The sequence below is a fragment of the Dermacentor variabilis genome, chromosome 11 (genome assembly GCF_050947875.1).
Source record: "Dermacentor variabilis isolate Ectoservices chromosome 11, ASM5094787v1, whole genome shotgun sequence".
Taxonomy (NCBI): domain Eukaryota; kingdom Metazoa; phylum Arthropoda; class Arachnida; order Ixodida; family Ixodidae; genus Dermacentor; species Dermacentor variabilis.
This window is the reverse complement of record NC_134578.1, coordinates 6419185-6446204: the sequence shown is the minus strand read 5'-3', so window position 1 is coordinate 6446204 and position 27020 is coordinate 6419185. Positions and strand designations below refer to the sequence as shown.

General features: G+C 43.9%; 2 protein-coding genes across 2 annotated transcripts in view; one reads left to right on the top strand and one right to left on the bottom strand.

The window, feature by feature from the left end:
- The window catches only part of LOC142564335 (uncharacterized), a 64117-nt gene that overhangs the window by 22001 nt on the left and 15096 nt on the right, over positions 1 to 27020 (bottom strand). The gene's annotated exons all lie outside the window — the stretch shown is intronic.
- LOC142564334 (protein arginine N-methyltransferase 3-like) overlaps positions 14051 to 27020 on the top strand; it is a 37206-nt gene continuing 24236 nt past the window's right edge. Inside the window, exons 1-5 of the mRNA XM_075675307.1 lie at positions 14051 to 14367; positions 18590 to 18695; positions 20345 to 20444; positions 21086 to 21388; positions 24881 to 25104. Of these exons, the coding sequence (XP_075531422.1) occupies positions 14134 to 14367; positions 18590 to 18695; positions 20345 to 20444; positions 21086 to 21388; positions 24881 to 25104 (967 nt within the window). The 5' untranslated portion in view covers positions 14051 to 14133. The remainder of the gene's footprint in view (positions 14368 to 18589; positions 18696 to 20344; positions 20445 to 21085; positions 21389 to 24880; positions 25105 to 27020) is intronic.

The following is a 27020-nucleotide window of genomic DNA, read 5'->3' as shown; positions in this document are numbered from 1 at the left end:
ATTATCATGAAAATGTGAGCTGGCTTTTTTATGACAGTTTTATGAAAGCAGTATGGTGCATGGGTTTGAATGGGATCGAATAAAAAGCTTTTCCGCTTTCAGAGCGATTCGTGCAGTCGGGAGCAGAGCACCCAGTCATTATATCATTCCGATGGGATTGCGAAGACACTGTGATGAACCAACTGTGAGAGGCGCTGCGCACGTTGTGTTGTTGCTCCGCAGCTAGCGCGCACGCGAACAGCGAACGCCAAGATTGGCCGGATTCGCTTTGAATTTGACTGGCGATAAGTTGTGTCAATCCAGTTCGCTGCAGTGGCGGCGTTGGGGAATACAAAAATTGGCCCGGGCATCTGCTTCCCCGCAATGCACGGTTGCTTGACTACCACGTGATGACGTTCTGCCAATAGAGGCGCTAGCGGCGTGATAAAACAGACGCGCAGCTCTGCTACCATTGGTAGCATATACAGTAACTCTAGTATAGCCTAGAGCCGATGGCTTTCTCGATAAACTTTGGCCGACATTTGGAACGGACATTCTACACTTCCATCTAGTCGCTACAATGGGGTAAAGTGAAGAAGCTTGGCCATGTTGAAAAGTAGGGTTGTTCGAACGTACACAGAAAGCTCTGGCAGGCCCAATCCACGGGGGAAGTATCAAGACGTAGAGAAGGACAAAACATTTCGAGCGGAGTGAAGAGAGAGATAGCAAAGAGAGAAAAAGCAGGTAGGTCAACCAGACGAGCGTCCGGTTTGCTACCCTACACTGGGGGTGAGGGAAGGGGGAATAGAAAGAAGAGGAAGGAAGTGATGACTGTGCAGAGAAGCACCATGACATTAAAGTAGAGTTCCATAGGCGGTGATCTGCGTTGTTCACATCTGGGACCACCAAAGAGCCAGTGGTCGACGCGCGAATAGGAGGCTGCGGGTGGGAGAGTTGCAAGCACTGGATTAAGAGCATCCAGTACTTGCACTTCGCGCTGACGCAGTATGCAACTTGCTGAAAAGTACACGAAGGGTATTTATGAGGGGCCAAAGCGGGCCAAAGCCCGCCAAAGCATCACAACCACTTACTGGTCTTGTCCGGACAATTTATCGGGAATCAGCGCTGTGGACTCTACCGCGGTGCGTTGTATTCTTTGTGACTGTGGCTCCGGCTGTGGCATCGGTATACGGAGTAGATTCTTATTCCAGGTATATCCACCTGAGGTAGGAAGCTGGACAGGGGGTACCCCACTGCTGAAGATAGCCTCGGAGTATTAAAAAAAGCGATAAAAGTCGCAAAGGTGGTGGTAGTAAACATTCATTACTTGTAAGGAGGCTCAGGAGCGCGTGGGATGGCCGGGAGTTTGTGGCCCTCGGCAACCCTCAGAGCCCAGTTCACCATGTTTGGTCGGTGGGTTGGAGCTAGACACCGTGGTCTTCCATCCATGGACGTCGGTGAGCTGCCACTCAGAGGACTTTCCCACCCCCGCACCCGGGGCTGAGCCGAGCGGAGGCGGTGCTGTTCAGACAATTGCAAACTGGTTCTTTACCTACCCCAGTGCTAATGACTCATCTATACCCTAAATTATATGTGAGTGATGTATGCCGCGTGTGCCAGCGGGAGAGGGCCACCCTGACGCACATCCTATGGGATTGCACCAAGTTCCCCAATGAGGCTTCGACAAGTACAACGATTCCGCCGCGACTCGCGGCTGCGGCGGAATGCTACGACCACGAAAGTCAAACCTGGGCCGTCCAGCAGGTCTCGGCGGCTCTTGAAAGACAAAGGCCGAGCGAAACCGATGGAACGTTGCCCCTCAGGGCGACCGACCGCGGGTGTAACACGCGCTGGAGTTGAGTAGAGACCACCCGCTGAGAAGACGTCAGGGCCCGCGTCACGACGCCATTTAGTCATGGTATCGTTCTGCAGGCGACTACATGAAGTTGTCTCTCTCTCTCTCTCTCAGAGGGTGGCTGGAGCCCAGTGCATATGAACATTATGTGATGGAAGTTGGCGCTAGGCGCGCCGCAGAGCGTACATTCCTGTCGATATAGGCCTGGATGAACAAGGGCGAGAAAAGCTGGAGAGAGGAAGGTTTGTGCCTGTAGCTGGCGCCAAGTAGTTTGCTGCAATTTCGTTAAGGATTTATGTGGGGGAGGATATCTCAACCGCATCTCGCGGTAGTGGAGGGTGATCTCATTCTACCAATCGGTCTCTGGTGTTATCCAGGTCATCGGACGGATGGCTCGGTTGATGGCTACTCAAGCAATAGAATGGGCCATCTCGTTGCCTGGATGGCCCGCGTGCGCGGGCACGCAGATGAGCTTAATTGGCCTGAGGGGGGTCTGACGATTGAGAATTTTCCGTGCCCGTTCAGGAACTCGGCGTTTGGAGTCGCTAAGGATAACCTCGGCAGCAGTGGTTGAGATGGCCAGGGCTATGGCAGCCTCCTCCGCGCTATGGACGTGCGCGCCTGTATTGTGGCAGCTGTTCCGATAACCCGCTTTTCCGCTAGTGCGTATGCACCTTTACTTCACTTTTAAAACAAGGAGCACCAAAGAGCTCCCCAGAATCGACGGTGACTCAAAAGGTAACCCTATATCGTTGAATAATAGTGATGACGGGCCTGTTTATTCTGCTCTATTTAATGAAATGTTCGTTAGGCCATTTTTTGGAAGTGTGTCTTGCGGATTTTTCAGAATTTAGTTCGCCTATTTAACCGCCTATAGACCAAGTGTCAATTGACTCGCTTGCTGCGTTGCACTTAATTAAGAACTTGGGGGCTTCATCGTTATGTGGACCTGGATAATATCAATTTAAAATTATTAAAAAACACTGAAATGTCCTGTTCCATCATATACACTTCTTTCGCAATCTCTAGCCTGTGGCCACTTACCCAGCGATTGGATGGTGGGTAAGGTTGCGTCATTGTTTAATTCTAAATTTCGCTCAATTATAGACCTTTCACTAACTAGTATTCGGTAAGCTATTAGAATGCATCATCTATAAAACATGATTATTTTTTCTAAGCCAACTCATTTTTCACGCCAGGTCGGCATGGTTTCCAAATATAATTTTCTTGTGAAGTGCATTTGAATTGCTTCCTAATGATATTTACACCGCTCTTGACAATGTATACCTTATAGAGTGCATATTTCTTGATTTTTCCAAAGCGCTTGACCTTGTCTATCACACTCTTCTTTGTTTTAAACTAATTAATTAAGTTAAACGTCAACACTAGCATATTAGATTAGACTGAAGATTTATTGCTAACACAGCACAATACGTGACCCCTAACTGTGATAATTCTCCTAGTTCATTTAACTCCGACGTTCCACAGGATTCGTTCTCGGGCTCCTTCCTTTTTTTAATGTATATGAGCGATTTGCGCAATGTTCAGTCATCCATTAGGTTATATACCGGTGATTGTGTAATTTAGCGCGTAATAACGCAGAAATGTTTTTTCTGAGATAACCCCTACACCAATTTTCATGAAATTTGTTCTGCTTGAGAGAGAAAGTTAAGTTCTAGTGAGTGTTGGAAGCAGAATTTTAATTTAAAGCCTGGAGTGCGTTTCAAAACTGGTAAGTTAAATAAAAATACAGAAGTGCGATGTTAAGAAATCTGTAACTGTGCACAAAAACAGATTTCGCAGTTATGCAAAGTGCATCCGTTAGAGCATCGAAAGCGGAAAAGTTTGGTATATTAATTTACAGCTTACGTGAATCTGTTTCAGCTTTTACAAGGGCTTTTCAAAAGTTTTACTCACATATTACTTATAAACTTCGGGGCTGTGCATAATGCATGGAGTTTGCACGCTGTGGATGTATTATTAAGTTTAGTTAACAAAATTGTGATACTATTTTTTATCTCTGTAGCCGAGCTACAGAGTTCTAAACTTGAAATTCTGGTTTCTTGAAAGCTTGCAATCTTCAACAATTCTTGTAAAAAGATTTGCAGTCGAAACACACATCTTATTCCTACAGTCACTATATTTTAACTTCTAGCTTTAGAGGCTACAAACCTCTTCAAATTCGGTGCATTGCTTTCCGAGAACTATTTTTCCGTTCCCATGTGTTTAGATAGGAGCCACCAAGCTAAATCTTCCTTTCAATAAAAAAAAAAACGTAAGACAATGAGAATTCCTCCGAAAGACCCTACTTTTTATAACATTTGTGGTTCTGTGCTAGATGAAGTAACTTCATACATGTATGTACAAGTACACATAACCGTTAAAAATCTTTTCTGGCGAAATAACAATAATTATGTAATAAATAAAGCTAACAGAATATTATGTGACTGACATCACAACTTTTAAAGAGCACCATCATCACTAAAACTAACACTGTATAAAACATTTGTATGCTCTAAGTTGGAATATGCATGTGCGGTGTGGAATACAAGTCACGAGTACCTTATTATCGAAATTGAATATGTGCAGAACATATGCACTTTATTTTATGTCCTTATTTTCGTCTTTGAAGTTGTTATCTATGAAAGCATTCTTACAACTTCCTAACCGTGTCTTGCGCAGGAAGATGTCCCGTTTATCGTTATTTTACTAAATCTTCCATAATGAGGACTGAGTGGTGAACTACTGCTGCCAAGTGAGCCATCGTTTCGTCGCGTGTAGACCACAGCCAGAAAGTAGCGTTCCTTTTCGTAAAATTAACTTCTTTGTTCTTTCTTTTTCACTCTTCATCCCGAAGACAGCGACTGATTGGAACCACCTCCAGCTTCAACGCCATTAATATTTCTGTTTGCAATACTGTTGATGACTATTGTACGCTGTAACTTCATCATGTAACTATGTACTTCAGATCTTTCTTCACCACTCCCTTCTGGAACGCCTTCGGGCATTCCAGAAGGGAGAGGTATTGAAATATATAAATAAATTGAAGATAATAAAATAGCACGAAGTTTGTACAAGAAGACATGGTGCTGCAGAAGTCTGCAAGCACTGCATAACAAGAATGTTGCGAGGTACTGATAAGATCTTGACAGGGTGAGGTAGGGCTTCACCGCAACGATCAGGACACGAAGGCGGGAATCGTGATGATGACAAGTAGACAGAATGTATTCGCTTAAGTACTACATGGTTGTGAAAATCGGTGAAGAGGGCCCCAAAAGAAAGAGTCATTCACTTCTCGTGGTCTTGTGGTAGTCGAAGTCTCCTTGGGGTTGCGCCCATGGAGGTGTCAGTGCCTGCGCGTTGAGCGCAGTCTTGTGTCACCTTGTGAAGTTGGGATGTCGACGGCCTCCTCCTATTCGTGTCCTGCTGATCGCCCTGAGCTACCCGTGTCAGCTCAGGGCGTGGCAGGATCCATAGTGGTGACGCTTTCTCGGGGATGAGGGCAATTATCTCGATCCGGAAAATCGAGCTGAAACGTTTCCTACACTTTTCCAATTCCAGGCCGATCATAACAATATATAGAAAATTAAGGAGCTATTCCATTCTGTGAAGATGGATGGCCGGCAGCCAGCGTCCGAGCGCAAATAAACTCGACCCCACTCCGCAATGCCGGCACGCCTAGGGACAAACGCCTACAACACGCGCTAGGTGGTGGTGGTAACAACGTTATTTCGTCAACAGAAAGGATTTGTTTGACTTTAATGGGCTTCCAGGGTGCGTGAGGTGGCCGTCCGATCAGTTCCTCTAGTGCCACCTGTTATGGTCGTGAGGCCCTGTCTGTCGGCGACTTCCAAAGCCCAGATGACGGCCTGCAGTTGAACCGCCGGGTCCGAGCTGGACACCGCATCCTCCCACTCTTGCTCGTTCGAGAGTTGCCATTCTCTTTTCGATTTTAGATTGTCGCAGTCGAATAAAATGTGTTTTAAATCTGCCTTTGTGACCCCACAGAGCTTGCATTCGGGGGTGTAGACTCCTGGGTAGGCCTTGGAGTATATATAGGGGTCGGGGAAGGTGTTAGTTTGTAGCTTCCGCCAGGCCACTTGTTGACGTTTATTAAAGCTTTTGTCCGGCGGCGGGAGCGTCCTTCTGTTGTTTCTGTAATATACAACACGCGCCAAGAAACCTCCTCCGTAGTTCCTCGGCAGAGTCATATATTAGAGGAGCAAAAGACCCCACATCGAACCTGCGCACAAACGTCTGGCGACTCCTCAAATGAACGCGCTCCTATATACTCTATGTAAATTGTAAATGGGTGCTCCTATGTCAATTCATGTAGAAAATTAATTCATTTTTCTCGGCACCCACTGCACCAAATTTGAGTAGGTTTGTTGCATTAAACAAGAAAAACTTGAATTCTACTGATTTCTGGTTTCGAAGTTTTCATTTAGGTTGTCAATTCTTTTGCCAATTAAAAATTGGCAAAAATCGCAAACTTCCAGGAAACGAAACTATCACGTTTAATACTCTGTAACTCAACAATGAAAAATATTATCACAATTCTGTGAATCACATCTAATAGTACATCTACAGCAGACAAAACTGATATGTCACACATGAATCTAAAATATTTGTGTATTATGGAAATACTGCTTTTGCAGAACCCTTGTACACTACGTAACCAAATTACGTAAGATACAAATTGACATACCAAATTTGTCCGGTTTGACTCTTACAATAGATTCCGTTTACAGAACCGCCATATCTGTTCTTGATGCAGAGCTATTAGTTTGTAAACGTCGTGCTTCTAGTTTTTTCGCACTTTCGAATTTTTCGAAATATTTAAAACAATATTCCCGCCCTAAATCAAAAATCCGCTTCCAACAGATACTAGAGTTTAACTTTCGCTCTCAAATGCAACAAATTTTATTAAAAGTGGTCTAGGGAATATCTCAGAAAAGCATTTCTGCGTTTTACATGTATTTGAATAGGCCGCGTTGGAGTTGGACCCGAGCCAGAGCTTCTTCTTAAACAATTTGTCGAGAGATCACATACATGAATAATAACTGCATTGCCATTGCCAAAGATGCCAGAAACGAATTTTTGAACGCTATATACGTACTGTTAAAACAAGTAAAATATGTTTTTCATTAGAAGATATACTCGTATGTGTCAAAAATTGTGCCCAATATAACTGATATCAATGCTTCCGTGTTTTTGTCTATTTAATAAGTAAAGAAAATTAAAGAAATTAAGTAAAGAAAAGTAAGGAAAGTAAAGAAAATAAACTTTAGAACTATATCAGTTCGAAATCAGCAAATCAGTGCATGTCACTGATATGAAAATAGTAAAGGTCATGAAGTGAACATGTTGAGGACAAATATGTTAATGAAACTTTGTCAATCAAGAACCTTGTTTAAATTTTTATACATATGCAACAGCCAGTGAAAAACCTCAATGACGCTGCCATTTATTCCAATGTATTATGTAGGAGCAGCTGTCACCGGTCGTGTACCGTGAGTAATTGCCCAAGATTATTGTCCCAACAGAGAGCACGTATACAAAGCCGTTCTGCAAAATATACGAGGGCAGGTGAAGTGAAAGTGAGCCAATGTGCTTATATGACAAACAGGGTACTTTATTTAAAAGTAACCTCCATGAGCATTTAGACATTTCTCCCATTGACTAACAAGTCGCGTAATTCCCGTCTCATAAAACTCCTTGGGTTGCTTCTTCAAAAAGCCTGCAACTGACTCTTTCACGTAATCATCCGACACGAATCTGTTTCCCTTGAGCTGTTTTTTTTCATTTGTCCCAAAATGTGGAAGTCGCCTTGCGACAGGTCTCAGCTGTATAGCGGATGTTGCAGCGTTTCCCATTTGAACTTTGCCAGTTTTGTATTAACCACATCAGCGACGTGGGGACGGGCATTGTCGTGGCACAATTAAAATATAAATTATGGGGTTTTACATGCCAAAATCACTTCCTGATTATGAGGCATGCCGTAGTGGAGGACTCCGGAAATTTCGACCACCTGTGGTTCTTTAACGTGCACCTAAATCTAAGTACACGGGTGTTTTCGCATTTCGCCCCCATCGAAATGCGGCCGCCGTGACCGGGATTCGATCCCGCGACCTCGTGCGCAGCAGCCCAACATAGCCAGGTCGTGGAACAAGATGACCCCATTCGTCGATTTTCCACGTCGTTTGTTCTTGGTTGCGACACGCAGCCGATCCGGCGTTTCACAATATCGGAAACGATCGATAGTCTCTCCGGATTTAGCAAATTCTATCAGTAATGACCCCTGACGATTCAGAAAAAAAAAGCAAAAAACACCTTTCCGCCGGAAACGACGGCCTTTACTTTCTTTGCGGGAGGTGAACTTGAATGTTTCCACTGTAAGCTTTGCCGTCGTGTTTCGTGGTCGTAGTAGTGGTACCATGGTACGTCACCGATCACAGTTGCAGACAAGAAGTCGTCACCTTCATTGTGATACCGGATGAGATGAGTCAAGACAGCGCAGAACTGCTCCGTCTTCTGGCGGTGGTTAAAAATCTTATCCATCCATTGCGCACACAAGAGCCGATAACCGAGATGTTCATGAACTATGGTGTGCACCGAACCGTGACTGATGTTCATATGCCCTGCCAGTTCATCGATGCTTATCCTCCGTTGTTGTCTCATCAGCTCATCAACCTTTGCAATTTTGTTGGGGGTGATTGCATGATGGCTTTGGTCCGGTCTTGGATCCTCTTTGCAACTTTCACGTCCTTCTTTCAACCATTCACTCCAACGCGTCACAGCGGCCAATGAAATGCAATGTTCAACGTACATGGCAGCCATACGGCGACTAATTTCTTTTTGGGAGACCACCTTCAGCTGTCAAAAATCTCACGGCACCACGCTGCTCAACTTCTGAAGAGTCCATTACGTCACGCAGCCATGTTCAGCCTGGTGTATTAGAGCATTAGAGAACATTTACCCTCACTCCTGCGTGTCACTTTTGTAAACGAGAGATGCCTGTGTGCTACGCGTATGCCTCGTATATAATGAACCAAACCATTATTGCGCCAGATGGGTAGGCTCACTTTCACTTGACTCGCGCTCGTTCATTAGAAATGCGAAGATACAATGGAATATACAAATGCTTGATAGAGGGCAAAAAAATGTCACTGGAAAGAAAGTTCACTGCACGTATACAGAAAACCTCGCAACAAGATATTTAAGTATACATGTAAGTGTCCAATAAATCTACGTATCTAAGAATAAGTCACCGTACATAATGCATCAAACAAGGCAAATAAACATGTTGCGCAATCACGAATTCACAGAATCCTAGATCCCACCCCTATTCCATCGACACCCCCCCCCCCCCCCGCGATGTATCGCGCGCGACGGAAGGCGGCGCGCTTGCTCCCCGCTTTTCTCCTTTGCGCACGCAAGACTGAGCCACCATCGTGGGCTCAACCATTCCCCTCCTCCCCTATGCTTTTACTCGCACATACAGCATGCGATCACGAAGTTATCACCTTTGAACTTCATACGAAACATGAGAGTGACTGCGACAGCAGGAATGCGCCTGAAGTGTCCATATAATTACCATCACAATAATATAATAAGAGTATCCGGCAAATGAAGTGTCCCGTGGCCAATTACTTTCCGCAAGAGAAGTAACAAAATCGAACTTTCAACATGCGACAATTTGCTCCTCCGCAACATTGTATTCTTTTTCCTTTTGTGGGGCGGGGGCACCGAAATGAAAAAAAAAAGAATCCGAAGGAGAGTAAGCTGGCCAATATCCAATGCCTACTTTGGGCATCTAATGTGGCTACCGAATGAATATAGAAGAAAACGTGAGAGGCTTGGTCCACCGAGAACCATACGTATAGTGCTCGGTATCCTACAACGGCGTGACAAGACTTTCCGGAGAGGTTGCGCTCAAGCGAACGCGGTGCAAAGGCATGCCGGGCGTTGCTATCAGGACATGGCATCCCGAGAGCGGCGCACCAAATTCTCAAACAGATCCCGCAACATACACCAACCACACCACACCTCCCCGCATCCACTTACTCTAGACCCCTGGTCATACCTCGCTGCCGGGTAACGAACGCGCACATGCGGTTGCCCGAGAAATTTCCCTCCGGGCGACTCGGCATGGTCAGGCGACTAGTTCAGAGTTGGGGGAACCCTTGCTCCGTTATAAAGACATACTCCGTCATTATAGACGCATTCGTCCCAACCACACCACACCTCCCCGCATCCACTTACTCTAGACCCCTGGTCATACCTCGCTGCCGGGTAACGAACGCGCACATGCGGTTGCCCGAGAAATTTCCCTCCGGGCGACTCGGCATGGTCAGGCGACTAGTTCAGAGTTGGGGGAACCCTTGCTCCGTTATAAAGACATACTCCGTCATTATACACGCATTCGTCCCAACCACACCACACCTCCCCGCATCCACTTACTCTAGACCCCTGGTCATACCTCGCTGCCGGGTAACGAACGCGCACATGCGGTTGCTCGAGAAATTTCCCTCCGGGCGACTCGGCATGGTCAGGCGACTAGTTCAGAGTTGGGGGAACCCTTGCTCCGTTATAAAGACATACTCCGTCATTATACACGCATTCGTCGCACCCACGCCGCACCACCGCCGTCCTTCTCGCGGGAGGAAGCAGTGGCATTACGCCAGTTACAAACCGCAACTTTTCCTAATCTTGTCTCTCTCAATAAATTCTACCCACACTGTTATGCAGATCGCTGCCCTGACTGTGGCAGCTCGCCCACAATCTTCCACGTCATGATTGAGTGCACTAGCTGCAAACCTCTTTCCTCCCTTGCCATCTCTCATTTACCCCCTACGCAACAAATAGCTGTGGGACGATGCCCTCCGCGACGGACCTCCCGAGGTCCTCCGAGCAGTGATACAACGGGCTCGAGACATCGCCGGAATCATCTTAGGGACCCTGGACTGAGGGTTCCTCCCACACTGCTCTCGCTATTCAAATATTATTAATAAAGATGTTTTACACTCTATCCGTCGAGTCCTCACAGTGATGGCGCTGAGCGACCATTGTTTCTTTTTCTCGTCTGCTAGCCAGAAGGTGTCCAAAACTCTGCCAGGCGAAAATCCACTCAGCCAGAGAAAACAAAACGCGCACCACAGTGCCCCGCGTGGTGGTCGGGGCAACACGAGAAAAACGCATGCGCTCCGGCTAGCTCTGGCAGCCCGCGGGTATAGTGTAGCGAGAATGAAAAAATTAAAGAGGCTCAATGTCTCCTCGCCAATAAAAGTCAAAGTAGAAAAGAAATTGATAAGACCGTAGTTACCCTGGCTGCCTTCAGTGTCTTGACATGGATGCTTTGCCATAGCTGAAAAAAAAAGTTGATATTTTTTATGCGACATGATGGCACAAATGAGCCACCACAACGCTTCGTCTCATCGGACCTCGCTGCGTGCTTTGTCAACTTGTCTGATAGTGTGTTGATTTGGCTTGTCTCGTTGTATGTTCCGATCTAAGACTTTAGAAAAGTCAATGCGCAGTTGGTGTCAGATGTTTATAACAACCTCAAACCCACAAACCTCCGCAATTGAATATCTAAAGCACAACTTTGGAAATGTCAATGCACCTCTCACTTCAAAAGTTTATGAGAACTTTATACCCAATAAGTTTCGGAATTTGCATCCACGCGCTTCGTAAATTCCGCGGTCTCCGCGCGATTCCGCGCCGAGCCCGTTCGCCATCAAAACGCCCTTGAACCTTTGTGCTCGTATGGGATCGCTTGCGTTATGTGACTCCCGGTGCATGGGCCTTGCCGCGAAATCCAGCCCGAGTTCACAATGTTCGCGATGAAATGTCTTTTTGAGCATGAAAAAGACCTTCTCGACAGAATTCAGAATGATTTCTGGCGCCGGGGGTTGCTTCGGTCGACGGTACATGGACAGCACGAAAAAATTTCGGGGGGGGGGGGGACTGAAGCCCCATAAGCCCCCCCCCCTGGCTACGCCCCTGGTGGCTTTGGCACGTAAAACTATGCACATAACTTGATTTTTTCTACAGCGAAGCTGTTAAGGGCTACTTTCCCCACTATTGTGTCTGCCTGTACAAAAACATCACGAAGGCAGTGCAATGCCGGGCCGACCCACGGCGGAGGTGCAGTTCGCTTTTAAGGGGCCCACATACACAGGTTCGGTAGTCATATCCTTCTTCACACGGTGGAAGCTTGGGCACCGAATTTGTTATTTAGCTTGCATGTATAGCGTAATGCCGGTGTTTGTAATGGGAAAAACAGTGAGACGCGTGCATAAGAAGGACGGGAGCTCGAGTTATGAAAAAAATAGGGAGAGAGAGGGTAATTATAAGTGCTGCGCTCATTCAGCCAGAACTATCAGGTAAATAAACTGAATTGAAATCCAGTCCACTTCTTCCCTTCGTCCCCGTGTGCATGTCTCACTGGCTTCCTGCTAGTTCAGAACTACGTACCAACTCGTTCAGAAAATATTCTGTTGTGTTACTGCTTGAACACAAGAGCGCTTGACCGCTTGTGCTCAATTCCAATGAATTTCAGAATGCTGTATAATGTTTGGAATACACATCCCTCAGAAACCTAACCGACTGTTTTTTTAGGAGCAGGAGCAGTGCGTTCCAGACAAGCATTATTTAAAAGATCAATGGACACAGAACGCACAATTAAGTTCTAAGCTGAGCTTTTAATGAACCAATATACAGTTTGAAATGTTCACTGAAAAATGTTTTATGCTCTTCCTATGCTTTTGTAGCATTGCTGATTGATATGTTTATGTTGTCTGAATATTTCCAATTGGGCCAGTTCAATGCCTATGTTAAGAAATTGATGAGAGCCATCAATTTCTTTCGGTGCATATAAGTTATGAGAGAACATCCACAGTGAAGTTCGATGACGTAACATAGATCTGGATTCACTATATAAATATCAAGCGTTTCCGGATGCTGAATGTATGATTTGCAGATTTCTCGAGAAAACCAGCTTGGGAATTTTGTATCAAAATGGAAGAGCTCTTAATAAAGTATTGCGAATAAAATAAGGTCTCCAATGGCGTGAGTGCCTTTTTGAATCTACTTGGAGCAGATGTAAAATGTGAACTGCAGTTCCTAACCATGTTCACAGCCATGCGCTAGCCGCCCCCCCCCCCCCCTCTTCACGAGTGATAGACCAGTAAATGAAGGCGGTGGTCGCGCCTTAGTCACAAGTTGCTGGTAGAAGGTATTAGGTCTTCGCAAAAGGTGGATGGAAAGTCTTGCTCAGCAAGCAGCCGATAATTAGTGGTGAATATAACGCGGTCACATCACATGAGAGAACATTCATAATTTACGCAGCAAGGAAGCCCGATTGGCATAGCGTCCCGACAGTTGATTTTCTCGAAGCCTGTGTGAAGAAATGGATTGCAGAAATTTTTCTTCGCCAACAACAAACATTTGTGAACTAACATACATCTTAAAGAAGTTTATATTTTTGTATAAGTAATTAATATTATTGATAATAAAACGAGTATGGTCTCTCATCTCGGGTTGATTATTCTTGTTGATATTCGTTGTTATTCTGCTTCTTCACACGCTTTCAATTATTTCTCATGTTTTTCAATAATTCGCATTACCAATAACTTATGTATCCAATTTCCTGTAATAGATAACCAACTTGCCTAATTAATATTCTTATTGTTCACATGACCGCACTTCCTTGCTGTTTTTGTACAATAACCCTACTTATGTAATCATAGGAGGTCCCCCAATCAGTTTTTTCAAAACTCTGGGTCCTTCTGCTGTAATACTACTACCATGTAACTCCAACATGACTGTTGCAATAAACTTGACTTGACTTGATCAAATTTCTACCGTGAAATTACAAATAAGAATAATGTCGCGCGTATTCCGCGGCCGCCTATGCTGGGAAGGCAGCTCTTTTGCCTCTAGCAATATGGCCGCTGCGGCTTTGCTTGCTTATGGATAACTTGCTCTTGTAGGCAGCCGCAGGCTTAGAGTTGCACGCAAACGCTATTATTTCTTGTTTTCGCATATTATTTTGAAGATTTGTTCATATGATCTACCATACAGAAAGAGCCGCCGCTAGAATGCAGGTTTGGACACTACTTATTCAAACATATTGTGATTTAGTGACGTCCAAGGAGGATATATCCTCCTTGGTGACGTCAATAGTGGCCGGCTTCAGGCTGTCTTTGGCTTGGCTGTGAGAGTCTGTTTACAGTTATCGCGAATGAGCGGTGAGCGGTCTGCTGGCGCACGTGGGTTTACTTGTACACTCGATCATGTGTAGTACGATGTCTGATGACGAAAATGATGCGGCGTGGGACAGCGCGGAGGAATTGGAGACTGAGCGCGAAGACAGCGCGTGTCTGTTTTGCGGCGAAGTGCGCGCTTCACCAGAGCTCGTGTACGAGCACTGCGCGCATGACCACGCGTTCTCCATCAAGCATGTGGTTGAACGCTTGCAGCTGGACTGCTTCGGGTACATCAAGATGGTCAACTACGTCCGTAAACACGTGCGTAAACTTGGGCCTCAACGCGGTGCACGGATCACGGGCCTGCACCTATCGCGGCTGTTGAAGCTTGCAATTCTGAAAAATCGCTCAGCGCGAAATTCTTTTCTGGTCAGTTTATCGTAACATCGCAGTGCTGTGTTCTGTTAATCAGGAAACTAGCGAAGCAGCGATGAGCGATGCAGGACGACAAAGAAAAAGACGTGCAGACACACTCAAGCTTCAACATTAAGCTATTTTTTATGCGCATGGCATAACGCACGCACGGACAGAATGCAGCAGATAAGTGAACAGGCTATAATGCATAAAGAAAAAAAAAAACACCGACGCATTACTTATCAGAGTGCACGATTGCAAATGCTACCACTGTGGCTCCGGTGTTTTGCTGCTGAACACGAGGTCTGGGTTCGATTCCCGGACCTCCACAACGGCTTTTCCCGCAACCCCTTGAATGAATGGGTAACTTCTAACCTAGTCAATCAAACGTCTGCGCTGTAGTGTCTGTTTCTCTGGTAACTCGTGTTCATCTCACTACCTACATGTGTTTATGACTCAGTGTACATTAGCTTCTGCCATATGAGAGCATCATGTTCTATACCATTGAAGCACTGAAGGATCACTTCATCAAATGAGCACTGCAGCTTCTGTGCTGTTTAATGCAGATCTATAATTACAGCCATACATATATGACAATCTCCAAGTAAGAAACAAGGAGCTCCCAAACCACAGCCTCTTTTAATACTTACCACTTTAAGCCAACAGACAATGAAGCCAAGGAAAGCATCAGGGAAATTAGCTCCTTCTACCCCACTTGCAGTGCTGAATTCCACAAGCGCACACTTCAAGCAAATTGGCCGATCTTCCAACAAAAAATCACTGACCTTGCTACTAACCACATTCCAGTTATTTCAGTACCGACTAAGAGCAATAAACCTTGGTTGACAAAAAAATGATCAACTTTAGAAAACAGGAAAAAACTATTCTTTCGGTCGTTAAAGCAAACCGATTGTACTGTGGCCTGGGACAAATATTACAAGGCAGAGAAAGTTTATCTCTCAGCTATACGCTGTGAAAAACATTCCTTTTTTCATGACACGTTGCCTTGTGTACTAAGCACTAACGTCCAGAAATTCTGGCAATTTCTAAACTTAAGCCACCAGATGCTACCACTATTGCCGACCATAACGATATAGTAATCCCCGAAGAAGAGTGTGCTGATGCATTTAACCGCATGTTTTCATCAGCATTCACCACTGAACCTGATGCTCAGTTACCTATACCACCTTCATTTGTGCAACCTGTTATGTCACCCATCAAATTCACTGAACATGGCATAACGGCAATAATTGAAAAGCTAAAATTCTCATTGTCATCAGGGGCAGATGGTATCAACTCTAAACTGTTAAAAAATACTAAACTCATCTGCGCATCATACTTTAGATTAATCTTCTCGCAGTCTTTATCCTCCTGTAGCATCCCCATCACCTGGAAGAAAGGGCAGGTCGTTCCAATCTACAAATCAGGTAATAAAAATTCACCTCTTAACTGCAAACCGATTTCCCTAACCAGCGTACCCTGCAAGATAATGGAGCACTTCATTTTCACCCAAATTATGCACTTCCTTGACACTAACAACTTCTTTCACCCATCCCAACATGGTTTCCGTAAGGTTCTCTCGTGCGAAACGTAACTTGCTATGTTTGTCCATGGCTTACACGTTAATCTCGATGCTAACACGCATATCGATGCCATTTTTCTGGATTATGCTGAAGCATTTGATAAATTACCTCACCAACGCCTAATACTCAAGCTTTCCCAACTGAACCTGCACCTTGACTTCTTAAATTGGGTTATTGAATTTCTCACTAACCGATCACAGTCAGTGCATGTCAATAATCACACCTCCGCGCCCCTCCCTGTAACATCTAGTGTCCTACAAGGTAGCGTTCTAGGCCCCCTACTTATTCTTATTTATATTAATGACTTTCCTCGTAATGTTTCCTCTCAAATCCATATGTTCGCTGATGATTGTGTCATCTACCGCATAATTCTCTGACCACAGTGTTTTACAACATGACCTAAACAAGGTGCAAGACTGGTGCAACGACTGGTTAATAACCCTTAACCCCAATAAATATAAAGTAATGTGCTTCACTCACCGCCATCAGCCCTTATACTCACCATATAATATTACTAATACTACCTTAGAAAAAGTGGACACATTTAAATACCTCGGCGTCACCTTTTCATATGACTTAGACTGGTCTGCTCATGTAACGCGCATTACTGCCTCCGCTAACCAAACACTGGGATTCCTAAAATGCCATCTGCTTCATGCACCGCAACATGTCAAACTACTAGCATTCAAGACGCTCGTACGTCCGAAAATTGAATACGCATCCCCCATCTGGTCACCACATCAAACTTACCTTATCAATGCACTTGAAAGAATTCAGAATCGTGCGGCAAGATTAATTCATTCTTCGTATTCTTACAACGCTAGCGTGACACTACCAAAAGCACAGTCCGCCTTAAACACGCTATCATCCCGGCGTTGCATTGATTCATTAATCCTCTTTTATAAGTTTTATTGCAGTTTGCTCCATCATGCACCATATGTGTTGGCCCCACCCCTCGCCATTCCCTGCGTACAGGGCATTCCTCGCAAGTAACCCGTCCACGCAGCCGTACTACAACCTTCTCTGCATCCTTCTTTTGCCGATCATCAACCGACTGGAACGGCCTGCCCCGTCACATACCCAAAATCACCTGCTCATCAACGTTTGCTGATAAGCTTAATACTAATATTCTTCATTGAACTCATGTGGCTACTAATTAGAATAAACATTTGTAAACCCCACCCCTTATGTAATACCCCCATTGAGGGGTCTTTACGAAAATAAAAGTGAAAAAAAAAAATATAGCTGTAGTTGAAATTGAAATGTAGAAAATAATGAAAAAAAGGGAAGTGTAAGTGGATGAAAAAATAACTTGTCGTTCTTGACGCCATCGTGCAAAAAAGGATGTTCTACATCAGCCCAGCGTGGTTCTCAGTAGTGCTGGCTAACGCTCAAGGCTAGATATAGTAAACATAAATACCCAAGTTAGTGGATGGATTAATAGCCATAGCCGCAACACAATCGGTAGTGCAACGCCATGGAGGAAGGAAAAATGAGGAGAGAGCACACTGTAATGCAATTGAAACCGAAATCTGCTGGGCCAGTAGTGGCGTCGCATGTGATCGCCCGTCAAAGTGCGCCGTTGGTTTTAGTGTTCTCTGCAGGCAGAGTCGGGGCAGGGGGTAGCTGAACAAGCACGCACCGAACAAAAACTACTGGCAACCAAACGTCCCAGCAAATTTCGATTCTTGCAACGTGATCTCGACGCAAGAGGTCACATGTTGGGCCACCACTGTGGCTTCTCAGAGCTTTTGCTTGCCAAAGCTGGCTGTGTAACGTAGTGCTCCCTCCTATATTTTTCCTTCCTCCATGTGCAACACACGTAATGCGGAAGTTGTGGGTTTGGCTCCCACCAGCGACAAGTTATCTTTTCGTCCACTTTCAGTTCCCTTTTCTGCATTACTTTCTACATTTGCATTTCAACTACAGCCAATTTCCCCAATTCTTTCCTTGGCTTCATTGACTGTTGACTTTATGTGGTCATGATTAAAAATATCGAGCCCCTCGGTTCCCTTTCTTCTCCGCTTTAATACTGTGATATAGCAGCGTCAAAAAGTGACGTAAACCAGGACCCAGGAACAACTACAGCACTTTATGCTCAGATCTTTTTTTTTTTTGCACTGGTGTATCACGAACACATTCCAACTCACCCAGTTTTCAATCCCTCTGAAACTCGTACATTGGTTCTATTTGCTTTCACAACAATGCACTTTGTGCGTATTGTTGCTTTTGTAGCACACAACATTTTTTCTCATCAACTTAGAGTCACTTTGTGTAATGCAAGCTGTATAAATCATATATATTTTACGATACTGAAAACTATGGCAGTGTTTCATTCATGTTTCTGAAAGTGTGCATTTTTAAGAGAAACAACACAAACTGCAGATGCATATGTCAATGCACATAACAGGATTACTGCACCTGTCAATGAAGGACTCATACACTTTATACTGTGACTAGAAATAGAGCAGTTTTAGCTAACTAAGTGCAGCAGACTGCAGCTTATGTTTTTTCATATACCACGTGGTGCTGCTGACTTGTTCCAGAAAACAAGCCCGGAGGCCCTACAGACTGCTGATCCACAGTGCCTTCCCTGGGAGGATGACCAATACCTTGTGCCGGTTGTGCAAGATGACTTGCTCTTAACCTACGGTGGGCAAATTTCCACTGAATGATAGATTTGAGTGAAACTCAAAGTGAAAATTCACTGAAGTCAGCACCTTTTTTTTTGGCAACAGTCATTAGATTAATAATGTTTACAGTGCAGCAAACACATAAAATAAACATTGACTGGCAATAAAGTATTGTTATTATTATACAAGAAAACTATGCATCATGCCAAGAAAATGGAACAATATAGACTAAAGACAACGTATTGAAAGCATGAAAATGCAACCTGCAGAAGTGTCTTACCGCAAATGTCGCTTTTTGCGCGATATGAGTTCACACTGATTACTTAACAAGGACAGCAAGGCCACGCTGATGCACTTGTCACCCCCATTTGACCGGACCCTCACAGTCATTTATTCCTGGTGTCTGTGTTCGAAGCACTGCAAAGCTTTAGTAATGCAACACCAACTAGCCCAGTAATTTACTTTGGTGAATCCTGAGATGCTTAGTTCAGGCATTCAGCAAGTGCTTGCATGGTTCCCCTGAGAATTTTTTCTTCTAATTAAGCATATATTTTCATTGAGGGGTACTGGAGACAGGAAGGCTAGCAACATTACTCATAGCTATAATCTTTTTAGGAGAGGAGCTCAAAATAACACATACAGACAGGAAGGATGCAGGATGAGTGCTCGTCCTGTCTCCTTCCTTTGCGTATGTATCGATTTCGCTCCTCTTCCAATAGCTATGCATCACAAACTAGCCTAAGAACTGCTGCTGTCATCTTGCCACGCTGAGCTTAGTTAGAGCACATAGAAGTGGGATTGCAACTACCATGTTTTACTTAGTAGCTGGTGTAAAGGAGTCTGCAGAAGTCAATAATATGTAGTGGCTTTTTCTGTCATTTCTTGTTTGGTGAGAACACATTTATGCAACACAAAAATATTTGTCATTCGTTGTGGTTCGACAAAGTTTCACAATATGGCTATACCAGTGCTACTGTCTGAGACCTGTGTCGCACATGTTCTGGTATTTTAAGAATGATAGCACTGTACATGCATACTGAAGCCCTTGAATGTCATCTGTGTACTATTTTCGCTGTGCATATGTGATGTATAATGTTAATGCACTTCATATGTGACAAAATTATAAGACTTTGTAAGAAGCCTGGTTTCCTGTAGCATAGATATAGAACAGCCATCGTACAAAATTTTACATTTGAAAATTGATTGGATGCATCACGAAGAGTTTGAAAAAAATTTTTGATTTTAATACTGAGAAAAAAAAAATGCCACCATTGCCACTTTCTAAAAGTGACATAGATCTTAGAATGTTGAGGATCGCTGCAGCCCTTTGATTGGGCGTGATACTGTGAAAAATCTCGGAGGTGACGTGCTGACATTTGCATCATACCACTAATCGCCACGTGCACATGTTTACTGCTTAGGTGCTATTTAAAGACTATTAGTGAGTAAATTAGAGAGTTACTCGTCATGCATCTCTGCCAAAATCATTGCAGTAGCTTGTACATAACTAATTTAGCCACAGTAAAATTATGTTGCAGTATGCCTTTATGTGCACATTGTAAGCCATTCAGATACCATGTGGTGTTATATCGATCAGTAAAGTGAACCCCTTCTGATTTGCAAGCACTAAACTAGTTATGTGCTTATGTTGCAAATTTGCTGGTGCAGATGTGGAAGAGCTCTTGAATGCCAGTGCAAAACCTGAGGATGTGTGTCGCCAACTGCGTGACCGGCTTTCTCAGGCTGAGCAAGCCATCGAGCGCATGAGGTATGTGGACTTGCAGTTAGCCACAGAGCAGAAGAATGAAAAAGAGTTGACGTAGCTGGCAAGGAAGCCAACCTTCAACGGTGAAGCCTCTCTGAGGGGCCTCCAGGGGTCTCCTTTGTGGCATTGTTTAATTCAGGTTGATGCCAACTTTGTCTTTCATAAACCTACCTAGATGTCATGAATTTATACAGAACTCCTGGTTAATGCTGACTAGCATGAGAAAGATTGCCAGGATTGTTTACATTTTCTTCACAAGCTGATAAGGGAGCTATGGAAGTGTATTTTGAATAGGGGGGTTTTATCAGGAGGTGAGGCTTATTTTGCCTACACAAATATGTTATTGTGGAACAGAGGCCTAATTTACTGTATATTAGAATACTAGAGGGGAGGTGCGTGTATCCCTCTTCTATAAAATGGGGGAAAGGAGATGAACTTAGCCTAAGTGCCTTGAGTAAATTTACCCAAGTAAATTTACTGTTTTTTATATCCCTGAAGAAGTTACTAAAATGTTCCTAAGACAACAAAAAGGCAAAGTTATTGCTAAGGCGACTAAAGGCTTGTTAAATTTAGCAACTTTCTCACTGTTTTACCGACAGTGGGTCACAGCCACATGTAGAAATAATGTTTTCCTTTTCTTTCAGGGAAGTGGCAGAAAGCTGGCTGCAGTCGAACGAGCAAGCACAGCCCGTTGAACATGACGAGCCTTACTTTGAGTCATATGGTCACCATGGCATCCACCTTGAGATGCTGTCTGACAGGCCACGGATGGATTCATACCGCAAGGCCATCGAGCTAAATGCTGACACCTGCATTCGAAATTGCACTGTGCTTGACGTTGGGTGTGGCACCGGCATCCTCTCCATGTTGTGTGCACGGTCTGGTGCACGCAGTGTAGTGGGAATCGACCAATCGGGTGTTGTCTACAATGCAATGGACATTGTCAGGTGAGGTTTACAGCTGTACTGACTAGGGTTGCCAATGGTCCTGAATTTGGCGGGTCAGTCCTGACTTTGGAGTAAAAGCCCAGAGTCCTGACTTCACCCAGTCAGGCTGGCCAAACGTCATAAGTTTTGCTTTTTTCTACCTAATAACATTTAACAAACCATATTTACATTTTATAATTATGGACAGCTAAGTTGTGCATTCCTCTCTTTTGTCTTCTGTTGCATTGTCATAAACATAAAAGCAGATTTGTTTTTGTCATAGGTAGTAGGCCTTAACTGTTCACAGTACCTCTTTCTGTATTGGTAGCTGTTTTAGCCAGGCAACTATACAGCAGCTTTCTTGTACTAAATTGCAACACGGTCTGACTAAAAATATTTGTGCAACTTTGTTGCATCTACACCATACATACTGGTGGTTTCCGGTACTGACAGGGTGGGTGCCCGGAGCCCCCCTGTCTGGTACCAATACAACAGGACTTGTGATTTTATTGAACTGCATAATACTCATTTCTATGAACCAGTTTCAGTTTTGATTTCGACATGTCATGACATCATGACTGGCTTGCTCTGTTCCTGCGATCACTGTGGCTGCCAGCACAACCAGAAGAAATGTGCACAGCACTCTTGTCAACTTTTCTTTATTGGCAATGTCATTGTATAGCTTTTCTTATTGCTACATGGAGTTTTCACTGTGCCATGATGTCGCAACAATGTTGATGATGCCACGTGCGGCATTATGAGATCGCTGTAGTATCAAACTAAAATGGCTTATGTCTTCCAACCTCCGTATTGCTAAATGTGATCCTCTTACATGTGATATGGGTGCGATAGAGTTTCACCAACTTTGAAAATATTTGTGAGTCCTCCTTTAGTGCAGCTTATGTTCCTTGTCTAGTTTGGCCAAGGGCAGCAAATATGTTTTACCAGAAAAAATGACCTTTCTAGATCAAGGTGGGCTTTGGATTACCTGGCTACCAAATATTTTCATTTGCATCTTGGTCTTAACTTGACAAAGGGGCTGCAGGAAGGTGGAGACAGATTGATTAACGTTGGTCAAACAAGAGAAGTGTCAATCAAGAGCAGGGTGTCTACCAACCGGGAAAACCGGGATTTCTCAGGGATGTTGAATAGTCTGGAAATACTCAGGGAAAACTCGGGGAATTGGTGCTTCTATCAGGGAAATTAGCTGTAATTTTATTGAACGGGAACGAAAATCGCACTAATGCTGACTCGAGTAACAGAGAGGAATCGTAACGAATCGTCTTTGACGCCGTGTCGTCGGCTGGAGGAGTTGCCAGCGTACAGTCAACGACTGATTTTCCGGACGCCCGATTTCTGGGACATGCTCGATAATTCGGACGGCTTCGCGGCACCACCACGACATACCCTATGGGGTATGTTAGTGTATAAGAACGTCTGAAATTTCGGACGCAAAAACCCTTTGCCATCCGATTTTCCGGACTTTTTGCCGTGACCGCAGGTCTGAAATGGCACCAGCCATAACCACCACCACAGCCGCCATTTTGGTTATCTCGCCGACTCGAACCGGCGCTCTAGCACGCAGATCTGCGGGCAGCCGTAGCCACCACGGCGGCACTAAGCCAAGCTGCTTAGACGCTTCTTGCTGTTCGGTGCTGTGTTTTTTCATTGAAAAAATTTGACGCTGTCACTAGCGGCACCAACTCCCTTTGTAATCTTAGTGATGTTACGCGGTGACTAATACGCGAAGTATTGCAGTGAAGCTTGACAAGCGTGGGAAGGCGGAATTGTCACGGGACAGTGTGTATTCCTTAATTATACACGCGTGCACCCGCCGTCTCCTGTTACAGTACGAGCACCGATATGCCTAATAAGTGTGCTGGCAGGCCTTCAGAGCTTTTTCGGACGTGCTTGTTGCGATTTGAGCCGTTAAGGGCAGTAAAAGACACGTATTCATTTTTTCGGACTGCCCGATTTTTCGGGCATTTTCGCGGCCCCTGGGGAGCATGAGAAATCGGACGTTGACTGCACAACTGACCAAGAGAATGCTTCAAATGGTCCGTGGGGCGAACGGGCGGCGGAAGGAGGACGAGAACAAAAATCCGATGCAGTGAGGAGTGAACAGAAAAGGAAGCGCCGCCGCTTCTTTGAAGGAGCTTCAACTCAAGAAGCAAAGTGTTTGCTGACGCAGAGATGCAGGTGTCCCTCATCCAAACCAAAATAAACTCTTTAAAGCAGGGAGACGCAACACTGCAGCGTTGTGTGCGGGCTGATAGTATGTCAGGACAGTGGAGGTTGACTTTCCACCTGCTGAGAGAGAATTTCACTTGTGCCAAAGTTCGGGCCTCACACCAATGAGCTTGCTATCACTTGATATAAATAGCTCATATTCGAAAATATTTGCTTCTGTATGCATCTCTTTTTATTCGTATTTGAAAATGTGCGACTCGATTTGCAATGGGCTTTGCTATTTTTTTCGAAGATAATTTATTCACTGTGCGTTTTACTAACCCCTCCCTTCTGTTTTCTTTTTGAATAAGGTAAACACTACACCTTACTATTCAAAACGGATTAAGTCGTTTTTTTTATTTTTTAACATGCTTACTAGAGAGCGACAGCATCAGGTGACATGGTGTCAGCCCTCCTTGACATAAAGCAAAGTTGTGTGTCACTCAGGGAATTTTGCAAAGGCACTCGGGGAAAACCTGGAAAACTCAGGGAATTTGAAAATGTCAACTTGGTAAACACCCTGAAGAGTCGCTATTGAAACTGCACTAAACAGATATATATATACTAAATCAGTTTATATAGATAAAGTTTTCTTTCAGCACTCAATTTTTCCTGATTTTGCAGCAATAGGTTGGTTATTGGAAATGAAAATGAGGGTCAAAGTCTCATTTTTTAAAATTTCGTGCTAGTACTAGTGCTTGTAACTCAGTGTGGCATCATGAATTTTAAAGTATATTCTTGAATTTAGGCTGCTGTGTCTCAGTAACAGTATGAAACTTGTTAAGTTGCGTCTTTTACAATTTTAGAATACAATGTAGTCAATCTTTGCTGATAAATAATTAACCAGGCCCAAGCAGTCACTATGAAAATTGATGTCGCTGTGAGCTTGTATGGGAACTTCGAGGCGGCATCACCACCTTACTTTCGTTTTTGAGCCTTTTATGCCTTGCCAAGCAGCTTCTCATGGTGATAGTGACCTTTCTTTTTTCTTTTGGTGTTGTAGAAGGGTAATCTATTAATACAGTTCTAAATAGTTTTCGCTATAATGTCCCTTTAACGTGAACCTTTCTTTGTGCTCCTTTGTTTGAACTGTTGTGCTGTTTGTAAGTTCATTTACTATTAGGCCCTTTTAAAAAAGTTTCTTTGGGGATATATTATTCATTGAGAGGCACTGCACTCCAATGTGTTGTCACTTTTTAAGAAATGTTGTTGCAAGGCCTTTTTAAGCCTATACATTCAGTTGAGTTGGGTCAGTCAGTGAATAAGGCATCTATGGTAATGCAGGGAGAATGGTCTGTCAGAGCAAGTGACCCTGGTGCATGGCCGCGTGGAGGAATTGGAGCTCCCCGAGCGTGTGGATGTGCTGGTGTCCGAGTGGATGGGCTACTTCCTCCTCTTCGAAGGCATGCTTGGCAGTGTGCTTCAGGCCAGGGACCGGCTACTGCGGCCGGGAGGGTTGATGCTACCCAGCCGCTGCCAGCTCTTCCTGGTGGCTCTCAGTGACACTAGTGAGCACAGCATTATGCACATGTCATAGCAAAGTACACAAGCAGCACTTCTTTCTTATCTCATCGCAGCTATCTCTCTCGCTGCAGTACGTAGCTGGCGAAGCTAGGCGCACCGTCCGAGATCGCCATAGCAAAGGCCGCACCTAGCTGCATCGCATCTCATATTGATGATGTTTGCATGAGGCGTACTAAAAACCTGTGCCTCCACTTCTCTTTCACTGCTCTCTCTCATTTAGTTTTCTTATCCTCATATCACAAACTTTGAAAACCATGAAAATTGCCGGATAATATAGACTGTAAGAGCCTTTTCATGCAAGGAAAACTAGGTTATTTGTGTTCTTTTCAATTGTGCTGTATTTGAATCTCAAAGTTAATGCAGAGTTTATGGTATCGTCACCTGTCATTAAAAGATATTAGGGAAAAAGTACCAACATGGGTTTAGAAAAGATTATTGTCCTTCCACTCATTTATTTGGAACTGTTCATGGTTCTGGAGTAGAAATTACTAATAGTAACCAAACTGGCACAGTTCTTTATAGATTTCAGCAAACCATTGGACATTGTTTCTCACAATATACTACCTTATAAATAAATGAAGTCCTCAAAAATACACAATTGACAACTTGGTTGCCAGTCTAGCTAAGAAATCGGCAGCAATATGTTGTTTACAAGGGCCACTCATCAGAAAGGCTTTCAGTACACTCTGGCATACCATAGGGATCCATGCTTGGGTCTCTCCTATTTCTAATATTCAGTAATTACAAATTAATATATATTTAAATTAAAATTAAATTGTCAGCTAATGATTGTGTTACATACTCGGACATAAAAAGTGCTTCTGACCAACACAAGCTGAATAAGGACTTTCAGAAGGTTATTGAATTGTGTCAATTTCGGCAAATGAAAATCAATTTCGGAAATACTTTTATGGCTATTATACTCTGAAACAAAAACCTTTGAAATTTAGCTATTGTGAAAGTAATCTGCTTCTTGCTGAAAAAACTCACTTTAAATACCTATGGAATCGGATCAATAACATGCTTCAGTGATCAAAGCACATTGACCACGTTACAACTAATCCAAGCCAGAAACTTCTTTCCCACAAGAGCTTAAAAAGTATCAACCCCAGGCTCTTTGGTTGCTAGCCTATGAAACTGTTGTCTTACCACAAGTAGACTATGTTTCTATAATGTGGGACCCTTTTACTGAAACTGACATTGACAAAAATAGAGAAAATACAAAAGAGGCTGTCTCCTTTGCATATAACAATTTTGGATGCTCTTCAATAACACCTATTTTGGCCAAGGCTAATTTACCTGCCTTGTCCCAGAGTAACTGCTGCTCGTCTTAATTTATTTTACCAGTTAATTAATGGGCACTAAAACACTGATGCATCAATAGTGATCTCTTTGTCATCAGATATGCCACCAGGCAAAGGCAGAATTTAGCAGCAACTTCATTTCGCACATGCGGTTATTTGCTTCAAGTACTCCTTCTTTCCCAGAGTTGTTAACGATTGGAACAGTCTAATGATGAAGTTCCTTAACCATGTGTTGACTCTTTTGTCTCAAAACTAGTGTCATGAAATCATTATTTCTTTTGTGTGCTGTCATTTGTTTCTCTATTTCATATCTTCCAATTTTTACAATTTTATCGTAAAATGCTTCATTCCTAGAGCTTGTTTATGATTGTCGTATTGACGGCAATAATATTAAGACTTTTATTTTAGTTTGAGTCCTGTTTAGGGCGGAATTGATGTCAACAGAATGCAAATACATACTTGTCGAGTGATATTTTTCAGAGCTTTAATTTTTGGACCAGCCGGCAGCAGCACCCCCACTAATACAACAGGGGAAATTTCGGTTGCTATTAAATGGATATTTCAGCCTAAACATAATGAGCATCTCCATTGCTCTG